This window comes from Labeo rohita, chromosome 3 (assembly GCF_022985175.1).
Source record: "Labeo rohita strain BAU-BD-2019 chromosome 3, IGBB_LRoh.1.0, whole genome shotgun sequence".
NCBI classification, from domain to species: domain Eukaryota; kingdom Metazoa; phylum Chordata; class Actinopteri; order Cypriniformes; family Cyprinidae; genus Labeo; species Labeo rohita.
Window position 1 is genome coordinate 23,570,238 of NC_066871.1, and position 18,793 is coordinate 23,589,030.

The 18,793-nt window shown below is 36.1% G+C and overlaps 1 protein-coding gene across 1 annotated transcript; it reads right to left on the reverse strand.

Moving 5' to 3' along the window:
• Window positions 1–12,387: 12,387 nt before the first annotated feature.
• rps15a (ribosomal protein S15a) lies at window positions 12,388–17,598 on the reverse strand. Its single transcript, XM_051106534.1, has 5 exons — window positions 17,508–17,598; window positions 16,788–16,925; window positions 16,451–16,530; window positions 13,569–13,654; window positions 12,388–12,522 (listed from the first exon to the last, which is right to left on the reverse strand). The coding sequence occupies exons 2-5, from the start codon at window positions 16,918–16,920 to the stop codon at window positions 12,429–12,431; spliced, it is 393 nt and encodes a 130-aa protein (XP_050962491.1). The 5' UTR covers window positions 16,921–16,925; window positions 17,508–17,598; the 3' UTR covers window positions 12,388–12,428.
• Between the last annotated feature and the right edge of the window lie 1,195 nt (window positions 17,599–18,793).

Genomic DNA, 18,793 nt, shown 5'->3' on the forward strand with positions numbered 1-18,793 from the left:
ACAGTTCCATTAATGGTTTTCTATGAGAAATAATCCTACTGTTTTTTTACTGGCTAAGTTCATAAGTGTCATTAGTTATATTCACTCTAAAGAGACTGCGTGGCTCATACGAGACTTTGTTTTCACCAACTGGACTGCACTGTTCACACAGTGTGTTTTAGATTCATTAAAAACAGCTTGTACAAGTCATTTATTCCTAAATTTTGACTGTTGTCAATGGTGTAGATATGTATGAAGCACTGACACAAAGAAGTCACAGCTCGTGTTGTGATCTGTGTTTTATAAATCAATACACTATTGATAACAGACCAGATCTTTGGATTCACTAAAAAAGAACCAGATCATACAAATGATTTGTTAAGGAATCTGGTTGCTGTTTCACACTGTAGATTCAACAATGACATTGCGATTCCACTGAATAGTTAACTTGGAAACATTGTGAGAACAGAAAAATGCAAATCCATATAATTTAGTTTTATTTTTTATGGAGCTGTTTCTCCATCACTATTACAATAATAAGAGGGATAATGTCAACCAGTAATTTTCCCAAAATAAACTCCTACAAGCTGATACAAGACTTTTTCTTGCTGTAATTGTGCGATAATGACCAGCTTACTGTACATTCTTCCTTACACATGCATTTCCTCACAATTATGTCACAGTTCTCCCCTTTCAACCACATAATTGTTCAGATAAGTTTATATATACTTGCACAGCTATTAGATCCATTTCACCCTCAGCCAAAGGAGTGCAGTTTCCTAGCGACGTCCTAGCATTTAATACAGATACCTGGGGTCACCTGATTGACATTTTATTAATCAATATTTATTTATTCATCCGAATCTAAGACCAGCAGATGGTTTGATAATAAAAGCATTTGATCAACAATTTCAAGACTCACTCTGGCCCATTTCGACATTACAAAGCTAATTCTATTATCAGACAGACCAATCTTAATTGGGGTTTTAAGCCTTTCAAACATGGCTAGAGAGCAGTGATACATGAGCTGGCCTTGTCACGCTGTTGTATTAGGAAAGCCGCTACTGCCCCCAAGCTATATGCTGAAGAACTGCATCCTTTGGGTAGGCATCATGTAAAGTGCCACAAAGCAAGGATGAAATCAAGGGGTCTGCTTTTAGCTAGTTAGCATGTTCCTGATATCCCCTGCTGGTAGATGTTGGAACAACACACTCTTTTTTCATTGACAGACATTCAAAAAAGAAAAGAGGTTAAAGGGATAGTTCGCCCAAAAATGAACATTCTGTCCTTAATTACTCGCCTTCATGTCGTTCCAAACCTGTAAGACCTTCATTCATCTTCAGAACACAAATTAAGATATTTTTGATGAAATCTGAGAGCTTTCTAACCTTGCAGAGACAGCAATGTAACTGACATGTTCAAGACCTAGAAAGGTAGTAAGGACATCATTAAAATAGTCCATGTGACATCAGTGGTTCAACTGTAACTTCATGAATTTCATGAAAATGTTTGTGCTCAAAGAAAATAAAAATGACAATTTTATTAAACAATTTCTTCTCTTCAATGTCAGGGTCAGAAAGCTGTTGGATTTCATCCAAAATATCTTAATTTGTGTTCTGAAGATGAACGAAGGTCTTACAGGTTTGGAACGACATGAGGCTGAGTAATTAATGACAGAATTTTCATTTTTGGGTGAACTATCCCTTTAAGTGGATTGTTTTGCAAGTAATCACTAATATGGAGTCTCTTCACAGACTGTGATGATGTGTTTCCACAGTTTTTTACATTTTCATTGTTAAAAAATAATAATATACATGTATATTAATATACTTTGCATTTTATTACTTTGGCATTAAATTCTAGACACGTAACACTGCTTTGTGGGTGTTTAATGCAAAGGACTGACATCAGTCAGACATCTTTTTCTCTTCTGAAATAATCAATTGCTCAATATTTTTACCTCTTTTGGAAAGTTAGACGCTGTAGTGGTTTCTTTTCTGCTGTTGGAGTGAATGGGAATGCAAAAATTTTATTGTTGTCATCCACTACAAAAATCTACCCAATGACGACTTATGAGAATGTGAATAGGGTCAATTTCATTACACTATAGTACCAGTGCCAAGTTTTACTGTAAAGTGTTCTTAAAGGGAGAGTTTACTCAAAAATTAACATCATTCATTGATCATTTACTCACCCCCATGTCATTACAAACCTCCATCACTTTCTTTCTTCTTTTGGAAAACAAAAGATATTCTGAAAAACGTAAAACGGTGTCCAATACTGTTTATATACTGTATTTCAAAATATATTTGTAATGCTGGGACCTGCTAATAAAACAGCATCCTCTTGTTCTCTGTCTCTTGAAGCCTGTTGCATCAAGACGTTTTTCACAACTATGCACCACAAATGCCTTCTTCAAGACAAAAATCCATTTGAAACAAACTGTCAAAGTGTTTGAGTCTTCGATGGCGAGAGGCTGTTTACTCACACGCCTCTCACAGAAAAACAACTCCCTATTAGCGTTTTCTGAAGTTCACAGAGCCGCTCTGTTCAGCCCTCACAGTCTGCCCACGTCCTGAACATCACCTTGGGTCCAGACGGGCCCTCTGCCTCTGTAAACAGCTCTCCTCACAGCTCAGCTCAGCTCGCGCTCATTCGTTCTCACCTCCAGCGTCATACGAAATGTCACCTCACCTAGCTTCATTCATAAATGATGATGATTAGCTGCTGGTTTGGTTTCAACCTCTCTTAGATGAACAGGAGGGCCGGCTGCCCTTCCACTGCCATTGCGCTAATTGACTCATCAGCTCCGTGCTTGGCCCGGCCAAACCGGCCATTTCAGCTAATGCCGACAATATGGTTCTCTGACAGGCAGGAGGGCCGGCCTTCTGTCCTTTGCTTGGTCTCTACAGGACATCTGCTCTCTCATCACAGTCTGAGAGAGGCTGGTACTACTATTCTAAATGGGATAAAAAGAAAACAGTGATTGATTGATTTATGACTGACCTTTACAAGATTAGTTCGCCCGACAATGAAAGTTCATGATTTATAAACCCGCACAACTAACTTTTCTTCTGGGGAACACTGTATGGATAAGTTCTGTTCCATTTCCAGCTTCAAAAATGGCATAAAATCACTGTAAAAGTATCATAAAAGTATATTCCATCTGGAATCATAAAGCAGCATCATGTGACAATGGGAATAATGACTAAATATTTAAGATTATACTATTATGAACACTGAGTCAGCAAGTAGAACTTACGAACCAGATCTGTCAGATTTGTGAACAAATCATTCTGATGGGTTTTGTAAATTGGATAAAATTATCGATTGAAGACTGAATTGGACATTGTTACCTTACCTTATAAACATGTCAAGAAGAACAAGTGCAGATGTCATGACTTTCAGTGAACAAAGACAGTGAATAAAGATCTTTTTCTCACACAAAGCTGTTGTATGACTTAAGAAGACTTGGAATCAGAACCTTGAAATTCGATCGGCCCCCCGAAGGACACTGGTTGTTGTGAGCCCCTTTCAGCCTCTTCCCTTATAAAGGGAACCCCAGTTATAAAGACTTGTATGGCTTAATATAATGTAAATGATGTCTCTTACTGAAATATGTAGTAAAAACCCCATAAAAGATTTACATTAATTAAAAAAATACACATCATTTTAAGCATATTTTGGACTATGGGGGGTTGGGGGTATTATTTCGATGACATGAAATGGTTGCACTCATGAGCTACTGGCACGACCTGTTGCTATTTTTACTGCAACACAACTCAGAAAATAAAAAACTGATATGATGAGCACAGCTACTGAAAGAGCCTCCAGGTGGTGATGGATATAAGCCAAATGCCATACCATCGATTTTCCCCACAAGTCTAAACGCCCCCGGATATTGAATAAAATTCACGCTGAGAAAATCCTTCAGTGTCTGTGGTGTCATGACAAGTGACGCCATGTTTACATCCTGCCAGGATGGCATCTAGTGTTTCTTGTCTTTGCCGTTTGTATGCTCTTTCAGTAGCTGCACTCTACTAAAAGCCTCAAAGGCATCAGGGCTAAAGTGGAGAGAACAAAGACACAGGTCTTTAGGAGGTTTTTTTTTTCCTATTTGTTTCTCCACTTCTTATCGCTAGGAAAGCAGCAAAGACGTACATCACTTTTCTTGTTGCCCTTCAGCTGAAAATTGCAACCAAAAGCTGCACAATGTGGCATCCTATCAGTATTTTATTTTCCTGGTTCACTCTTAAAAATAAAGGTTCTTTGTTAACATCAGTGGTTCTATGAAGAACCTTGAACATCCATGGAATGTTTCTTTAGATTTGTAAAATATTCTTCAAAATTGTTCTTTTAGGAACTGTTCACTGAAAGGTTCTTTGAGGAACCAAAATTGGTTCTTTCATGGTATCACTGCAAAAAAAAAACCCTTTGGAACCTTTATTTTTAAGATTGTTGTGTTGCGGTAAAAATAACAACAGATATGCAACCGTTTCATGTCATTGAAATAATGGCATCCCAAAATATGTATAAAACGATGTGGAATTTTAACATAAATCTTTCATGGTTTTTTTATTTCAGTAAGGGACATAATTTACATTATGGTGCCTTCTTGTGAATTAAAAAAAAAAGTACCTTTGGTTGACATGGTTAATGTCATTAATGTCATACAGGAACATTACATGGTTGAATAAACAATGATGTAACACTAATTTTTCTGTAATCAGATACTCAGAGACAGCATGAAATGATAATCCACCCTATTTATTTTCTAAATGCATGTTATTGATTTTATTGTGAAAATTGTATGTTTAATTTTTATAAAACATTTTTGAGCCTGTCTTTCTGTGAAATGATGTACTGTATGCCAGACTTTTCCAGTTATTTCATCCACATAAATCCTGTCACTTTTTTGCAATTGACCTCAAAGCTTTCATTCAGATCTGCCTGAGAAAGAAAAGCTGCATTCATAAGCTACGTTCACACTGCCAGTTTTTGGGATTGACCACCGCATTTACTTACAGGTTTGAGTCTCAAAATGTCCTGTTCACACAGCAGCTTACAGCAGCATTCTGAATACTGTCTGTATGGATGTGCACAGGGAGTCAAGCCAGTATTTCTTTCCAGTAACCATAGAAACAGCAACCAAAGCAATATCAAAGATGGCGACGTCCATAAAACTGAAGGTTTTATCACTTTCTGACAGGACAAGAGCCCAATCGAGCCGCAAGTTCATTCAACCTTCATTAACCACCAGCAGCTTACAGGACTGACAGGAGCGGCGCTGGTGGAGACTGGATATCCTGGAAACCAGAGACCATTACTATTGGAGAAAGTGTAACAGCTAACTTCTCCTCTCGAGTTTTTTGGCGGATTGGCAAACCAACGTTAAAGGAGCATGTCCGTCACCTACTGGTCTGGAGTGTGGAATACACACAGCTATTATATGGAATACAGCTATTAGTTAAAAAAAAAAAAAAAAAAATTACTTAGATAAACACAACATTCACATTTTCAAATTCTTTCCATTAGTCTTGTCTTCTTTAAAACTTAAACAATATTTCCTATATTCTTTTCTGCATTGATCCATATCCTAAAAGTGTCTTTAAAGACATACTACTATTTTCCATCAGTTCCAGTTCTAGGAACATCTGATATCTCTCCCTCTCAAACGCTACACACATTAAAAGCACATGCTCAACTGTTTCTGGTATTCCACATTTATCACATTTACCTGTTTCATGTTTTCCGATTCTGTACAAACTATTATTTAATGCTATATGTCCTATTTTCAGTCTAGATAAGATAACCTCCTTTCTTCTATTTCCATAACATACTCTCCTTTTACCAGCACACTCCTGGATCTTAAATAAATGCCTCCCTTTACTTTCATTTTCCCATATTTTTTCCATTTCTTTTCAACTAACAGCTAACTTGGATCACGTTTCCTTAATAACCAATCACATTACAGCCTAGACGTCACTGAATTTCAGTCAGATTTGTGCGACACTCAATCGCCGTTTACGGATACCACAGGAATGAATGAGAAGTGCCGTAAGCTGAATCCCACCTGTTGCAAAAAGTCAGTGACTTCTCTTATAAAACAGCATTTTTTCAAGGCAAACTCTAAAAAGTACTGTTTAATGTAAAACATGTTGAAGATTAGCAGATAGGCTGTCGATTATTTAAATGACAAGCAGTTTCCTCTAAAAAGCTGTTTATTCAGCGTAGTGAAGCCTCTCTTCCATTGACATCCATTCAAAGAAAATGGTCTCTTGTCTCCTTTCCCACATACTGCAAGACCGGAAGACCGTTTGTTTGGCTAATGGCTGCAGGCTTGCCTTCTAGTGGCTTTTACGAAACCACACACGAAAGCATGCAACACACGGCAGAGGGGCTCTCTCCCACTGAATGACGTGACGGACAACTAGTTGTCCACATATACATATCTATGGTTGTCCAGTCCTGTTCCGTTCACACAGTGCCTGAGTTTTGAGAATGCGGTTGTGAGACCTGAAAATGTACGGGTGTAAGTTCGGTTATAAAGTGCGATTGTCACACCCGTAAATAAACCTACTGGATGTGAACATATCCGTAATAAGGATTAAAATACAGGACTGACAACCTAATTCTTCTGCTGTGTGAACGTGGCATGATTCAGTCTGTGGCCTTCTTAAACCTTTTAGGACTCAGTAGTGAACAGTGGAACCTGATCAGGTTCTACAATGGAGGTGTCAGGCAAGGCAACAAGTTCCAAATTAGTGTTTCGCCAACAGCCTACAATTTCCTCAAGCCAGTTTCTTGTTTCCTTGATACTGCGTTTTGATAACTTTTCTTGATAAGTTCTACACCGCTGCTGAAAAGCACCTATTAGGAAGTCTGAGATGGAGTGAGCGCTACAGCGGAGCCATCTATTTACAGTGCCTGTTTGTGCTCAAGCCCCAGGCTGCCCACCATTTTCTGTTTCTCTCTCTCTGTTGCATCGTTCTAATTACTAGTTGTGTTGTCACTGTCAGCAGGCTCTGTCTGTCTGCTACAATCTTCTCCTTTGTCTGGGGTTTCCTTGAAAATCCACCACATTGAGTGCAATGAACTCCTATAATTTCCGTTCTATAGGGATCAAAGCGACAAGACGCACCTAAACAGTATAGCATGCAAGATTACATGTTAGTAATACATAGTCATTTGAAAGATGGATGAGATTACAAAGGTTTAAGGAACAGTTGCATCTTCTACTCTGCTAATGAGTTATTTTACCATCCTTTCTACAGCCATCCACCCTATAGTTTTTCGTATGTGACGTTTGGCCAGTGATTATAGGCTGAAAAACTTCAGGAGGTACATAATGAGGCACTACTAATAGAATTATAATGATTGTAATAATACAGTCTTTAAAAAAGTATTTGGTACTTTTGTACCATGGCATATTATTGCATTTAAATGTCTAGTATATGTTGACTTTGAGTTTAAAAAGTATACATTTTTATGCTTTTTATATTTTTTGTTTCATTTTTATTTAATGCTTCTTTTTCATTTTGAATAACCGAGTAATAGTGCTATTGTTCTATAACCTATAATTATTTATATTGTATATATATATATATATATATAAAATGACTTGAGTAACTATAAAAGTAACACTTTAAAAAAATGCTGGGATGTTTCAGTCCAACTTTGAGTCAAATATGGGCTACCCCAGCTGTCCGGTTAAATTTTTACAATAACATTTTAACCCAAAAGTTGTGTTAGTCCATATTTGAACCAAAGTTAGGTCAAAACAACAGCATTTTTTATAGAGAAGTTTTTAAATAAAGTAAAAAAAAATAAATAACTTCACATACACTTTGGCATACTCATGTGAATAGACCATTCAGGCAACTAGTTTTTCTTTTTCGCATGTGAAAGAGCCTTAAGATGAATGTTTAAGCAAACTGACTGACATGTTGGCATTTATTTACAGGCAGAATGAAAACTACTATGAATTTCTTTAAGGGATCCTATGTAGGAGAGGCAACTAACTTCCTTGAAACATATGAAGGCTTCATTCTCTGTTAACAGCATGAACAAACTTTTAAATTCATGTAAACATTAGCTTATGAATCAGACTCTTAAGCTACACATCCTCTGGTTCAGGATTGAACTACATAAGCTATGATTTTGTTAGCGTCACGTTGCTAATGTACGCACAGAGGATATGAATCAGGGAAATGTCACTTTAATCATAGAGCATTAAGTTTGATTAATGATGTAATTATGAGCGTTAAATGGTGACTGACATGTTTTGGGCGGACTGTTCACCTCTACATCAGCAGGGCATTGTGAAAAACCATTAAAGCATCGCAGAGAAGCCCAGTCAAAGGAACAAACATACAGGCAGCTGCTCATTACAGCAGTGGCATCTGTGAGATTCAAAGCAATACTCATCAGCCCACAGAAAAGCTCCCGTCACACAGAGGCAAACGGCCAAATGGGCCTGAACACCCAACATCTACAGTCATCAAATAAGCCCTTAGCCAGCAGGGGCAATGGCCTGGACCTGATTACTGTCTTCAGCAGCGAACACACGTCTGATATTACGGCTTCCATACTTGAAAGAAAAGTTATTATAAATGCCCAGGAGGAAGAAAGGGTGGCTGGGATTTAATACAAACTGGTTTTGTTGCATATTACAAAGTCAGCGGCTTTGAAACGGTATGATCTCAGCCATGCATAGCTGAAACCTTTTCCTCAAAAATATCTTGTTTTCAAGGAGAAATGCAGATGTAGATGTTGACTTGCTCTTTTTGCACTAGTAAATCAGAGATACCAAACGTTGTTAAGCCTACACCAAATCTCACAGTCAGTCAGCATTAATTATATACTCTTAAAGTCTGAAAATAAGCCTCTGCTTTCAGCACAACCTTCTTTGGAGAAGAACAGACCTCACAGCAAAGGCAGGTGAGAGGTGTAGAAAAAAAGACAGAAACAGAACCTCTTTGACTCCTCGTCTCCGGTAAGCTGGTTGTCATTCGCGGGAAGGAATCCAGCTGCTAGACAGAACAGACGATGCTCAGGGGATCACAGATTTTGAGTGATGGGAGATCAGATCTAAATGGAAACCCCTGTCCTGTTAAATAATTGAGCAACGCTACATCAAGATTGCTCACTAATGTTAATTTGGGAAACTGTGTCTCTTAAAGATTTCATTGTATAGATTCAACAGCAAGACGAGGCAAAAACAAGGGCAGTGATTTTGCTGAACAGGGGATTGGGGCGAAAATGCGGCCAAAATCAATAAAAAATCTAAACTGAAGCAGCAAAGTTATAGCAGCAAAAAATGTTTCTATATTACCTTTTTACATTTATAAAATATGATAGCTGAGCAAGTGCTGTTTTTCCCAAATATACAGTCAAACCAAAAATTATTCAGACAACTTCAACATTTCTTACATTATCACAGTCTATTCGCTATGGTTTTGAAAATGGTAAAAAAATATATATAACTCAGAGTTAAACTGTGTCAGAACAAATTGATAATGCCATTCTTCTGTTAGACTCTCAAAGAAATGAATTAGATTGAATAGCTGTCATTAGTCAGCTGTTAAATTTAAGTGCACAATTAGATAATACCTATTTAGGTCAACCATTTACCAAGCAATGCCTTTTGTTTTGTTCAGTCTGTGATGTAAAAAGGTCGCGTTAGCAACTGAAGAAAAAACATGGTCAAGTCAAAGTGTCTGAATAATTTTTGTTCCCAAATTTATCAATTTTACTGGTAGTCCACTGTATGAAGAATTTTTGGGTACAGTATGTCCGTTTTCTTCATTTCACTGTCTTTACTTACATAAATGAACTGTGGCATCCTGCACCCACTATTAAAAAATATCCAATGTCTAATAATTTTTGGTTTGACTGTAAGCATGATTGCAAATTGTGATTTCATACAACAGTTCAATAAACCAGAGGTTAATATCAAGTTGAGTTAGAGAAAATAAGTGACCCCGAACTACAACATCAGTCATAAGGGTCAGTTTTTAATACATCATCTGAAAGCAGAATAAATAAGATTTCCATTGAAGTATGGTTTGACAATATTTGGCCGAGATACAACTATTTGAAAATCTGGAATCTGGAAATAAATATTGAGAATATTGATAAAAAATACTGAGAAAATCACTTTTAAAGTTGTCCAAATGAAGTTCTTAGCAATGCATATTACTAATCAAAAAGTAAGTTTGATATATTTACAGTAGGAAATTTACAAAATATCTTCATGGAACATGATCTTTACTTAATATCCTAATGATTTTTGGCACAAAAGAAAAATCGACAATTTTGACCCGTACAATGTATTGTTGGCTATTGCTACAAATATACCCGTGCTACTTACAATTGGTTTTGTGATCCAGGGTCACATATTGTCTGTTTCTGCTTTATTTTGCCAATTAATATATTTCCAAACAAAGCCACAAAAGAACATTCACCCATCCTAAATGATTTAGTTGTTTAAAAGATTCGAATCTTGCTCACTCAGGCTTGCTGGCAACTATTGGCGGTTAAATTTCATTTTTAAAAAGTAATCTAACATAATTTTTCGCCATCATTCTTATTTCTGTGTTTATACCCACCTTATTCTTTCCGTGAGCGTGGCCCGCCATTTGTAAATTTAATGCGTCTGACTTCCGGTGTCATTCTCTTCCAGCTGTACAAAACAGCTGGTTTTGCTGCTTGATATTGCAAACTGGTGTGTAATATTATATTATTTTAAGGAATTATCTTAATTATGAACACACTGGTTTGTAGTGCAAACAGTTTAACTGTTTACTGCACTGTTACCCTTCTCCTTTATTGCCTTCTGCGGCTAATGAACCGGAAGTCTCGCATATTCACATAAAAGGCAGCTTTAAAATACTAATCTCACAACTCTATTTATGCAAATCTAAAGACCGCGTAGTGTCTTATCATTCTAAATGCATTAAAGAATTTGACATTAAACATGGCACGTTTAATAAGGTAAGAGAAACACTCGTTTAAGTTCCATGAAAAACAGTTTAAGGTGTAAAAATATCAACACTATCAACACAAAAAGTGTATTTTTAACGTTTTCCAAAACGTTTGTATGCTAAAATTGTACTTTTCTAGTTGCTTAAGTGTGAAAGACTATCATTTGACTTAATGGTACTTAATGGTACATACTTAATGGTATTTGAATGGTAATGGTGATTATAACAGTGCTTGAAATAGGGATTTATGTAGCCAGCTTTTTTTTCTTTTTTGATAGTGGTTAAACCAAGGCTATGTGCAGTCAATTTTCTTTCAAGTAAACTATATTAAGGCATAAGAACAGCAACATGATGATACTTGGTTTTAAATAAAATTATAATTACCGGCACCAAAGTGTGAGAATGTCTCAAAATGAGGGTTACCATTTAGACAAGACCATTGAACGATCTCATGTCAAGAAACAAAGCTGCACAGCGCCCCCTGCCGGTAGATATAAGCAAACGTACAAGACATAGCTCGGCACAAAATACTTTTCATCATCAGAATTAGGATTATGACGCTGAAGGTCACTCAAGCAAAAAGCAGTGGTGAGTTTTTATGAAGTCAGCTCATTAAATTCATTAATGTTTGTTTTACATTTTCATTCATCATAAAGTAAATTATGAAATGAGCTTCATTAGCACTAAAGCTATTTTGCTTCCTCCGACGCAATTGAAACGGACAGGACTTCCCAAAGCTATGTCTAGTTTAATATCTATAGATAACATCAAAACCTCACCCATTTAGATACTTGTGAACTCCCAACAGCTTGACACTGAAGCAAGTGCTAATCTTTTCACTTGCCTCAAGTACAAAAGGACGTTTTCCTTTTCCTCTCTCAGGCAGGCTCACAGTTTTGACAGTCTCTCTTCAAACCACAGTCTAGTCAAGATGAGCTATGAATACTCCATTAAAGAATGTGCATTTCAATGTGAACCCCATTAACACAATCATTTCATTCCTCTTGCAGTTGCCAGACATCAAATACTGCCACTTAACTTAAAACCAAGCCAGTGATTGAAGTCACTGCATCTCTGGTCATAACCTCAGTTTCACATAAACATGCTTTTCCTAGCAAACAGACATAAAACACTCAAACGTGAAATTCTAGCAGAAACGTTTTAAACCCTCTGAACTGTAAGCTTTTCTACTAGATCTGCATCATTTCACTGTTTGCTTGTGTAACTTGTGTTATGACAGCATCAACATTGACAATATTACACTGCTTTCAGCCAAACTCGAGGTGTCAATGAACAACAGAACAATTGTTTTCACTGGAGGTATGCATCATGTCTTTCCTACTGTATACACTTGCTCCTTCAGCTAGTGTGTGAATGAGTACATAGTGTGTTATACATTAAGAAAGCAAAGCACACATACAACTTGTCTTCCACTGTGTTTATTTGTTGGCGACTTTACATGTTTTAGAAAAAGAAACCAAGGATTTTTCCTCCTGTGTGTTTTCGTCTGGCCTCCTCGTGGTCCATGATGCCAGCTGAGGTTGTCAAAACAATGAATCTGCAGAAAATAAAGAGACAAAAAAACATGACCAAGCTGTCCAAGGTGATTCTGTTCTACACAGTTGACATTTGCAAGATATTTTAGAACAAAACCACAAAGCAATGAAAAGCAATCAACCTGGCAATCAGCAAATTATTCTTAGTCAAATTTGGATAACCATCAATAATTCATCTGTTCAGAACCTTAGCAATAAAAACAGATTACAGTGGCAAATATAAGGTGACAAGCTGAGCTAGATCTAGCAAGCAGATTTTAGACACTCAAGACGACAATTCAGCTACAAATTACTAATGAATTAACAATGGTTAATCAAGTTGGACTCCATTTGCAGTTGAACAACATGGATTTTGATGGCAAATGAGACAAGACTTCATAAAATGAACATTTTGAACACTTGTTCACCAAAAAGGGCAAAAACTTCTAATCTACTGACAGGACAACAACTACTTGAAGTGACAGACAGAGGAATCACACAAAGGACACCAGCATATAGCATGCAGGAGCATTTAGATAAGATCATTTTCAAGATCACAGCAAGAGAACAAAAAAAAAAAAAAAATGCGGCAACTGACAAAGCTCAAGTCTGCTTTGACGTGATATCACACAAAATGGTCAAGGAGCCAGAGATACTAGGTTACTGTACTCCATATTCAATTTCTAGGTTTAGTTTTCATGGCAGAAGCATTCTGCATCTGCCACCTTCCATAAAGCATTGCAAATGCTGTTCATGTCATTAATTTGAAAACAGTCAATTCATATTTTTATTCATCTACTCTTTTAATATTACGTAATAAATCTAACCCTAACAAGATTTGGGTTTAGCACTTCTGCAGACACCATAGTAAGCTGTAGCTGCCAGATATCAATATTCAAGCACTGTTGAACGTGTGGCTGATGGTAAACTAAGACTTGAAACTTGAACTACTGGCAACCAAATCTAATCATATTAGCATTTACTGTAAAACCAGAAAATGAACAAAAATAGTTAAATTCTCATAAAAAGGTGTTTAAAACATTTCAGGTAGACGCTGGCAATTACTCACCCGAACTGTCTGGAGGGGAGAAGGTTGTTCTGCCACTTCTCCAGATCCTTCAACTGCACATCAAACCGTGGGCTGATGACACCACACTGCATCAGATAAATTGTTAAGAGAACAGTTTGAGTGCTTGAAGCACATAATATCAGTAGTCTAAGATAGAGCTCATCTGCAGTTATATCCCACCACTTTCTAGCTTGTACTATTTTGGACAATGTTTGAAACTTTGTATTGCTAGAACTTCTCATATTATTGTCTCCGCAAGATGAATTGCTTCTTGTATTCCTCGTTTTTAAGTTGCTTTGGAAAAAGCACCTGCTAAATAAATGTATTCAATTGGTACTTGGTATGATACAGAACCATTTTAAAATATCTTTTAAAATTATCTGTACCTTTTGCCCAACAAAACATTGATTCAAAAATTGATTCTTCAATGCATTGCGATTTTCTCTCTAACAATTCTGTGCTTTTTTTTTTTAGCATGCACGTACATGTGCGCTACAGACAGGCATATTCTGCTTGCTGTCAATTACACACAAACACACAACATCCAATAAACGCATAACGTATGATGGTTAAAGCGGGCTTTGTTGCACAGTCTGCACTGTGAGATTTCAGTTTGGTGTTTCAGTATTTTTCCAAAACGCTCTAATGAAGGCATCATTTATGTCATTTGGATTAGCATACATACTGGACACACAAAGCTCAAATGACAGATGGCTGATTTGAAATGCTCATATTCGCTTTGTGTGCATTCGTTCTAAAGAGCATGCAGCTGTGCGTAACTCCAAGTGAGCAGTTAAATCCACTTGCATCTCAAACTAGTTTTATGATGTGAAATTAATGTAATTTTTTTTTTTTTAAAGAAAGACTGTGGTTAGTTTAAAAAGTTAAATTGGTAATCAGCAGTCTGATGCCTTATTTTTAACCATGAATGTATGTTATGAAGTAGAAAAGTTTGCACATCTTTGCATTTGCACATTTTATTTGAAGAAGTTCACTTCCAGAACAAAAATTTACAGATAATGTACTCTCCCCCTTGTCATCCAAGATGTTTGTGACTTTCTTCAGTCGTAAAGAAATTGTTTTTTGAGGAAAACATTAAGATTTTTCTCCATATAATGGACTGGTATGGTGCCCTGAGTTTGAACCTCCAAAATGAAGTTTAAATGCAGCTTCAAACGATCCCAGTCGAGAGCTTATCTAGCGAAAGATTGGTTATTTTCATTAAAAAGAAAAGAAAAGAAAAAAAAAAGAAAACAATTTAAATAATTTTTAACCTCAAACGCTCATCTTGTCTTGCTCTGCCTGAAACTCTGTGTATTCTGGTTCAAGACATTTAGGGTATGTTGAAAAACTCCAGTCGTATTTTCTCTCTCAACTTCAAAAATCATTTCAAAATCATCCTACATCACTGCAGAAGTACCGACACAGTCTTTGCAAAGTGAACATGCAAAGATCAAACACCCTTAACAAAAAAGGTAAAACAGCCATATAGGACGATTTTAAAGTTGAGGGAAAACATGAGATGGGAGTTTTCCAACATACCCTAACTGTCATGAACCGGAACAAAAACAGTTCAGGCAGAGTGAGACAAAAATGAGCGTTTGACATTAAAAAGCATTTTAATTATATTATTTTTACGAAAATAACCGATCGTTACGCTAGATAAGACCCTTCTTCCTCGGCTGGGATCTTTTACAACTGCATTTGGGATCATTTGAAGCCACGTTTAACTCGCAATTTGGAAGTTCAAACTCAGGGTACCATAGAAGTCCACTATATGGAGAAAAATGCTGAAATGTTTTCCTAATAAATTCCTAAATGTAATTTCATTACGACTGAAGACAGACAGACAGACAGACAGACATGAACATCTTGGATGACAAGGGGGTGAGTACATTAACTGTAAATTTTTGTTCTGGAAGTGGACTTCCTTAAAAACACAAATAAATCTAATACATCTCTGAAATACACTACTAGTCAATTTTTTTTTTTAAAGAAGTCTCTTCTGCTCACCAAGCTTGCATTCATTTGATCCAAAATAAAGCAAAAACAGTAAAATTTTGGAATATTATCATTTAAAATGACGGTTTTCTATGTATTTACTATGTATTCCATGTAATGTAATTTATGATTTCAAAGTTGAATTTTTAGCATCATTACTCCAGTCACATGACTGAAATCATTTTAATATGCAGATCTGCTGCTAAAAAAGTTGAGTGGAATTTTTTCAGGTTTCTGTGATGAATAGAAAGTTCAGAAGAACAGCATTTATCTAAAATAGAAATCTTTTGTAACACTATAAATGTCTTTATCATCACTTTTGATCAATTTAAAGCATACCAGCAAAAAAAGCATCAATTTCTATAATTAATTCTTTTAAACCAAAAAATCTTGCAGTTCAAAAACTTTTGACTGGTAGTGTATTTGTATATTTTTCAGCTATATGTAGCTAGTTATAATTAACATCCAATAGTTTTCATTATTACCACCTTGTAATAGCTTTATGTGAAAAGACTAACCAAAAAGTTACGTTAGTATTTTTGTTTTAAGAAAAACACAAATGAGACATATCTTTGATATAACTCGGTATGAAAAATTGTTTTGGATTCGGATCACGGGGTGTCTTAAGATTCCCACTCCTAATAACTATACTAGTAACACAACAATAGTTTTATAACTATGTAATATTTTCATTACACAGCAGCGGTTTAATAAAAGTAATAACTATGTTGGTCTACATTGCAAAAAAAGTAGATTATGATCTACCCGGCTAAGAAACCCTTTAGCCGTCACTAAACGCACAACACAGTACAAGTATCTCACACTTTAAGGTTAAATTTTAGACGTTTATTGTGAACAAGTAAGTTTATTAAACCACTCACCTTGTTCAGCCTCCCTGTGAGATTGACTACAATTTTCCCGGCTCTGTGATCATCAATGATCTCAAATTCGCCAATGTAACCTGCAAAAGACCACACGAGAATGAGCAGCTTGTTTCATGAGATACAACCCATTCAAAAATGAAAATTATGTCATTCATTCTCCTTAAAGTGACTGACAGAAGCTGTCATTCTGGGTAACATCATATTTCTACTTCAACAGAAGTCGATCTATAGATTTGGAACAACATTGTGTGAAATATTCATTTAAGACAGACCAATTCGTGTCAAGAGCAGAATGCAGATTCTTGTGCGTTAAAAAGCTCATGAACTCACTCACCATGCTTCATCATCACAGTAAGAAAGCGGACTATGACTTTAGAGCAGGGCCTGATGAGAACCTGGCGTTTCCCACGTTTCTCAGCATTGTTGATGCTTTTCAGCGCATCAGCGAGAACGTTCATGCGCACCATGATGCCTGAGGAGACAGAAAATCAGGTTATTTACCTCATATGTAGTATATATATTCGTTACACAGCCTTAACTAATCACTGTCCCGAACCAAACGCTACTTTGACGCCAGGTACATATCGACAAAGCGGCTGAATAAAAGACAAAATGTTCAATGACGTATTCTTAGCAACCGAAAACTGTTACATGATTACAAGTTAAAACTGTGGACGGTTCTAGCAGTGCGTGGAATAGTGAGCGAATTACGCTATCCGAGTCTGTCTTCACCATAAACCTCCCGCTGTCAAAACAACATATATATGTGGGTAAAATAAGGCACCGGACTGCTTGAGTGCTTTGGTTTGACTCGGGTTATTCGTGTCTGTCCCTCAGTAACATGGACAGCCAGTGCTGAATGGTGGAGAGGCTGGACACCCGTGAATATCATGGGATTTTATCCGTTCATACAGACACGATTAACCAAATGATTCAAAAACCTGGCGTTTAGGCTGCTCACAAACATATATTATAGTCTAAATATGAATAATACGTAACGATGTCCGTGATTTTAACCAGATTATAGAAGCATTGTAGACGTCCCGAGGCTTACCAGTTCTGCAATATGGCGGAAAGAGGAAGGAAGAGGGGCGCGCGGTGCGATTAGGGAAAAATGTAGTCTCGCGAGAACACAGAAGACGCTGCATGAGGAATCACGTGTATGACTGCCACCTACTTGTTTGGAGCTGCTAATGACAGCAGAAACATTTGAATTGTCATTCCTCGAACTGAAGACAGTATTTGCGTTTTCTTGTCTTGCTTTCTGTGTTTATAATCAGTTTGGAATCCAGTGGTTTCTACTAATCATTGCAATGCACTGTTTCCAGTTTCACTACACCCGACCTGATCTCTAACTTTTTACTTCTGTTTAGACAATTCTTGTAGGCTCTAATAATCATTTATAACCATTTGTTTTTAGTTATTTTTGTATTTATTTATTTAACTTTCGGTACGTTTTTAAAAATTCATTGCTATGCATATTTCTCTCTCTCTCTCTCTCTATACTGTATACAACACAATTTTATTAATTTTATGTATATCTATTTAATTTTATTTTTTCTATTCTGTTTATTATATTCCATATATTTTACTATACTTTATTGTATCTATCTACCTATCTATATATCTATCTATTGATCTATCTATTCACCATAGTTTTATTAATTTTATTTATTCTTTTTATTTATTTTACTTTTGGTACATTTTTTATTCCATTGTAATAATTTTATTCTATTCCATATATTTTACTATATTTTTATTCTGTATCTCCCTCTCTCTCTCTGTAAATATATACATAGACACCACCATTTTATTATTATTTTTACTTATTTAATTTTATTTTTATTTATATTTTGGTAAATATTTTTAATCCTAATAATTTCATTCTATTCCATATATTTTACTGTATTTTTTTTATCTATCTATCTATCTATACACCACTTTTATTAATTTCAAATACACAGGTGCTGGTCATATAATTAGAATATCTTCAAAAAGTTGATTTATTTCACTAATTCCATTCAAGAAGTGAAACTTGTATAATGTATACATTCGTTCCACACAGACTGATATATTTCAAGTGTTTATTTCTTTTAATTTTGATGATTATAACTGACAACTAATGAAAACCCCAAATTCAGTATCTCAGAAAATTACAATATTGTGAAAAGGTTCAGTATTGAAGACACCAGGTGCCACACTCTAATCAGCTAATTAACTCAAAACACCTGCAAAGGCCTTTAAATGGTCTCTCAGTCTAGTTCTGTAGGTTACACAATCATAGGGAAGACTGCTGATTTGACAGTTGTCCAAAAGATGACCATTGACACCTTGCACAAG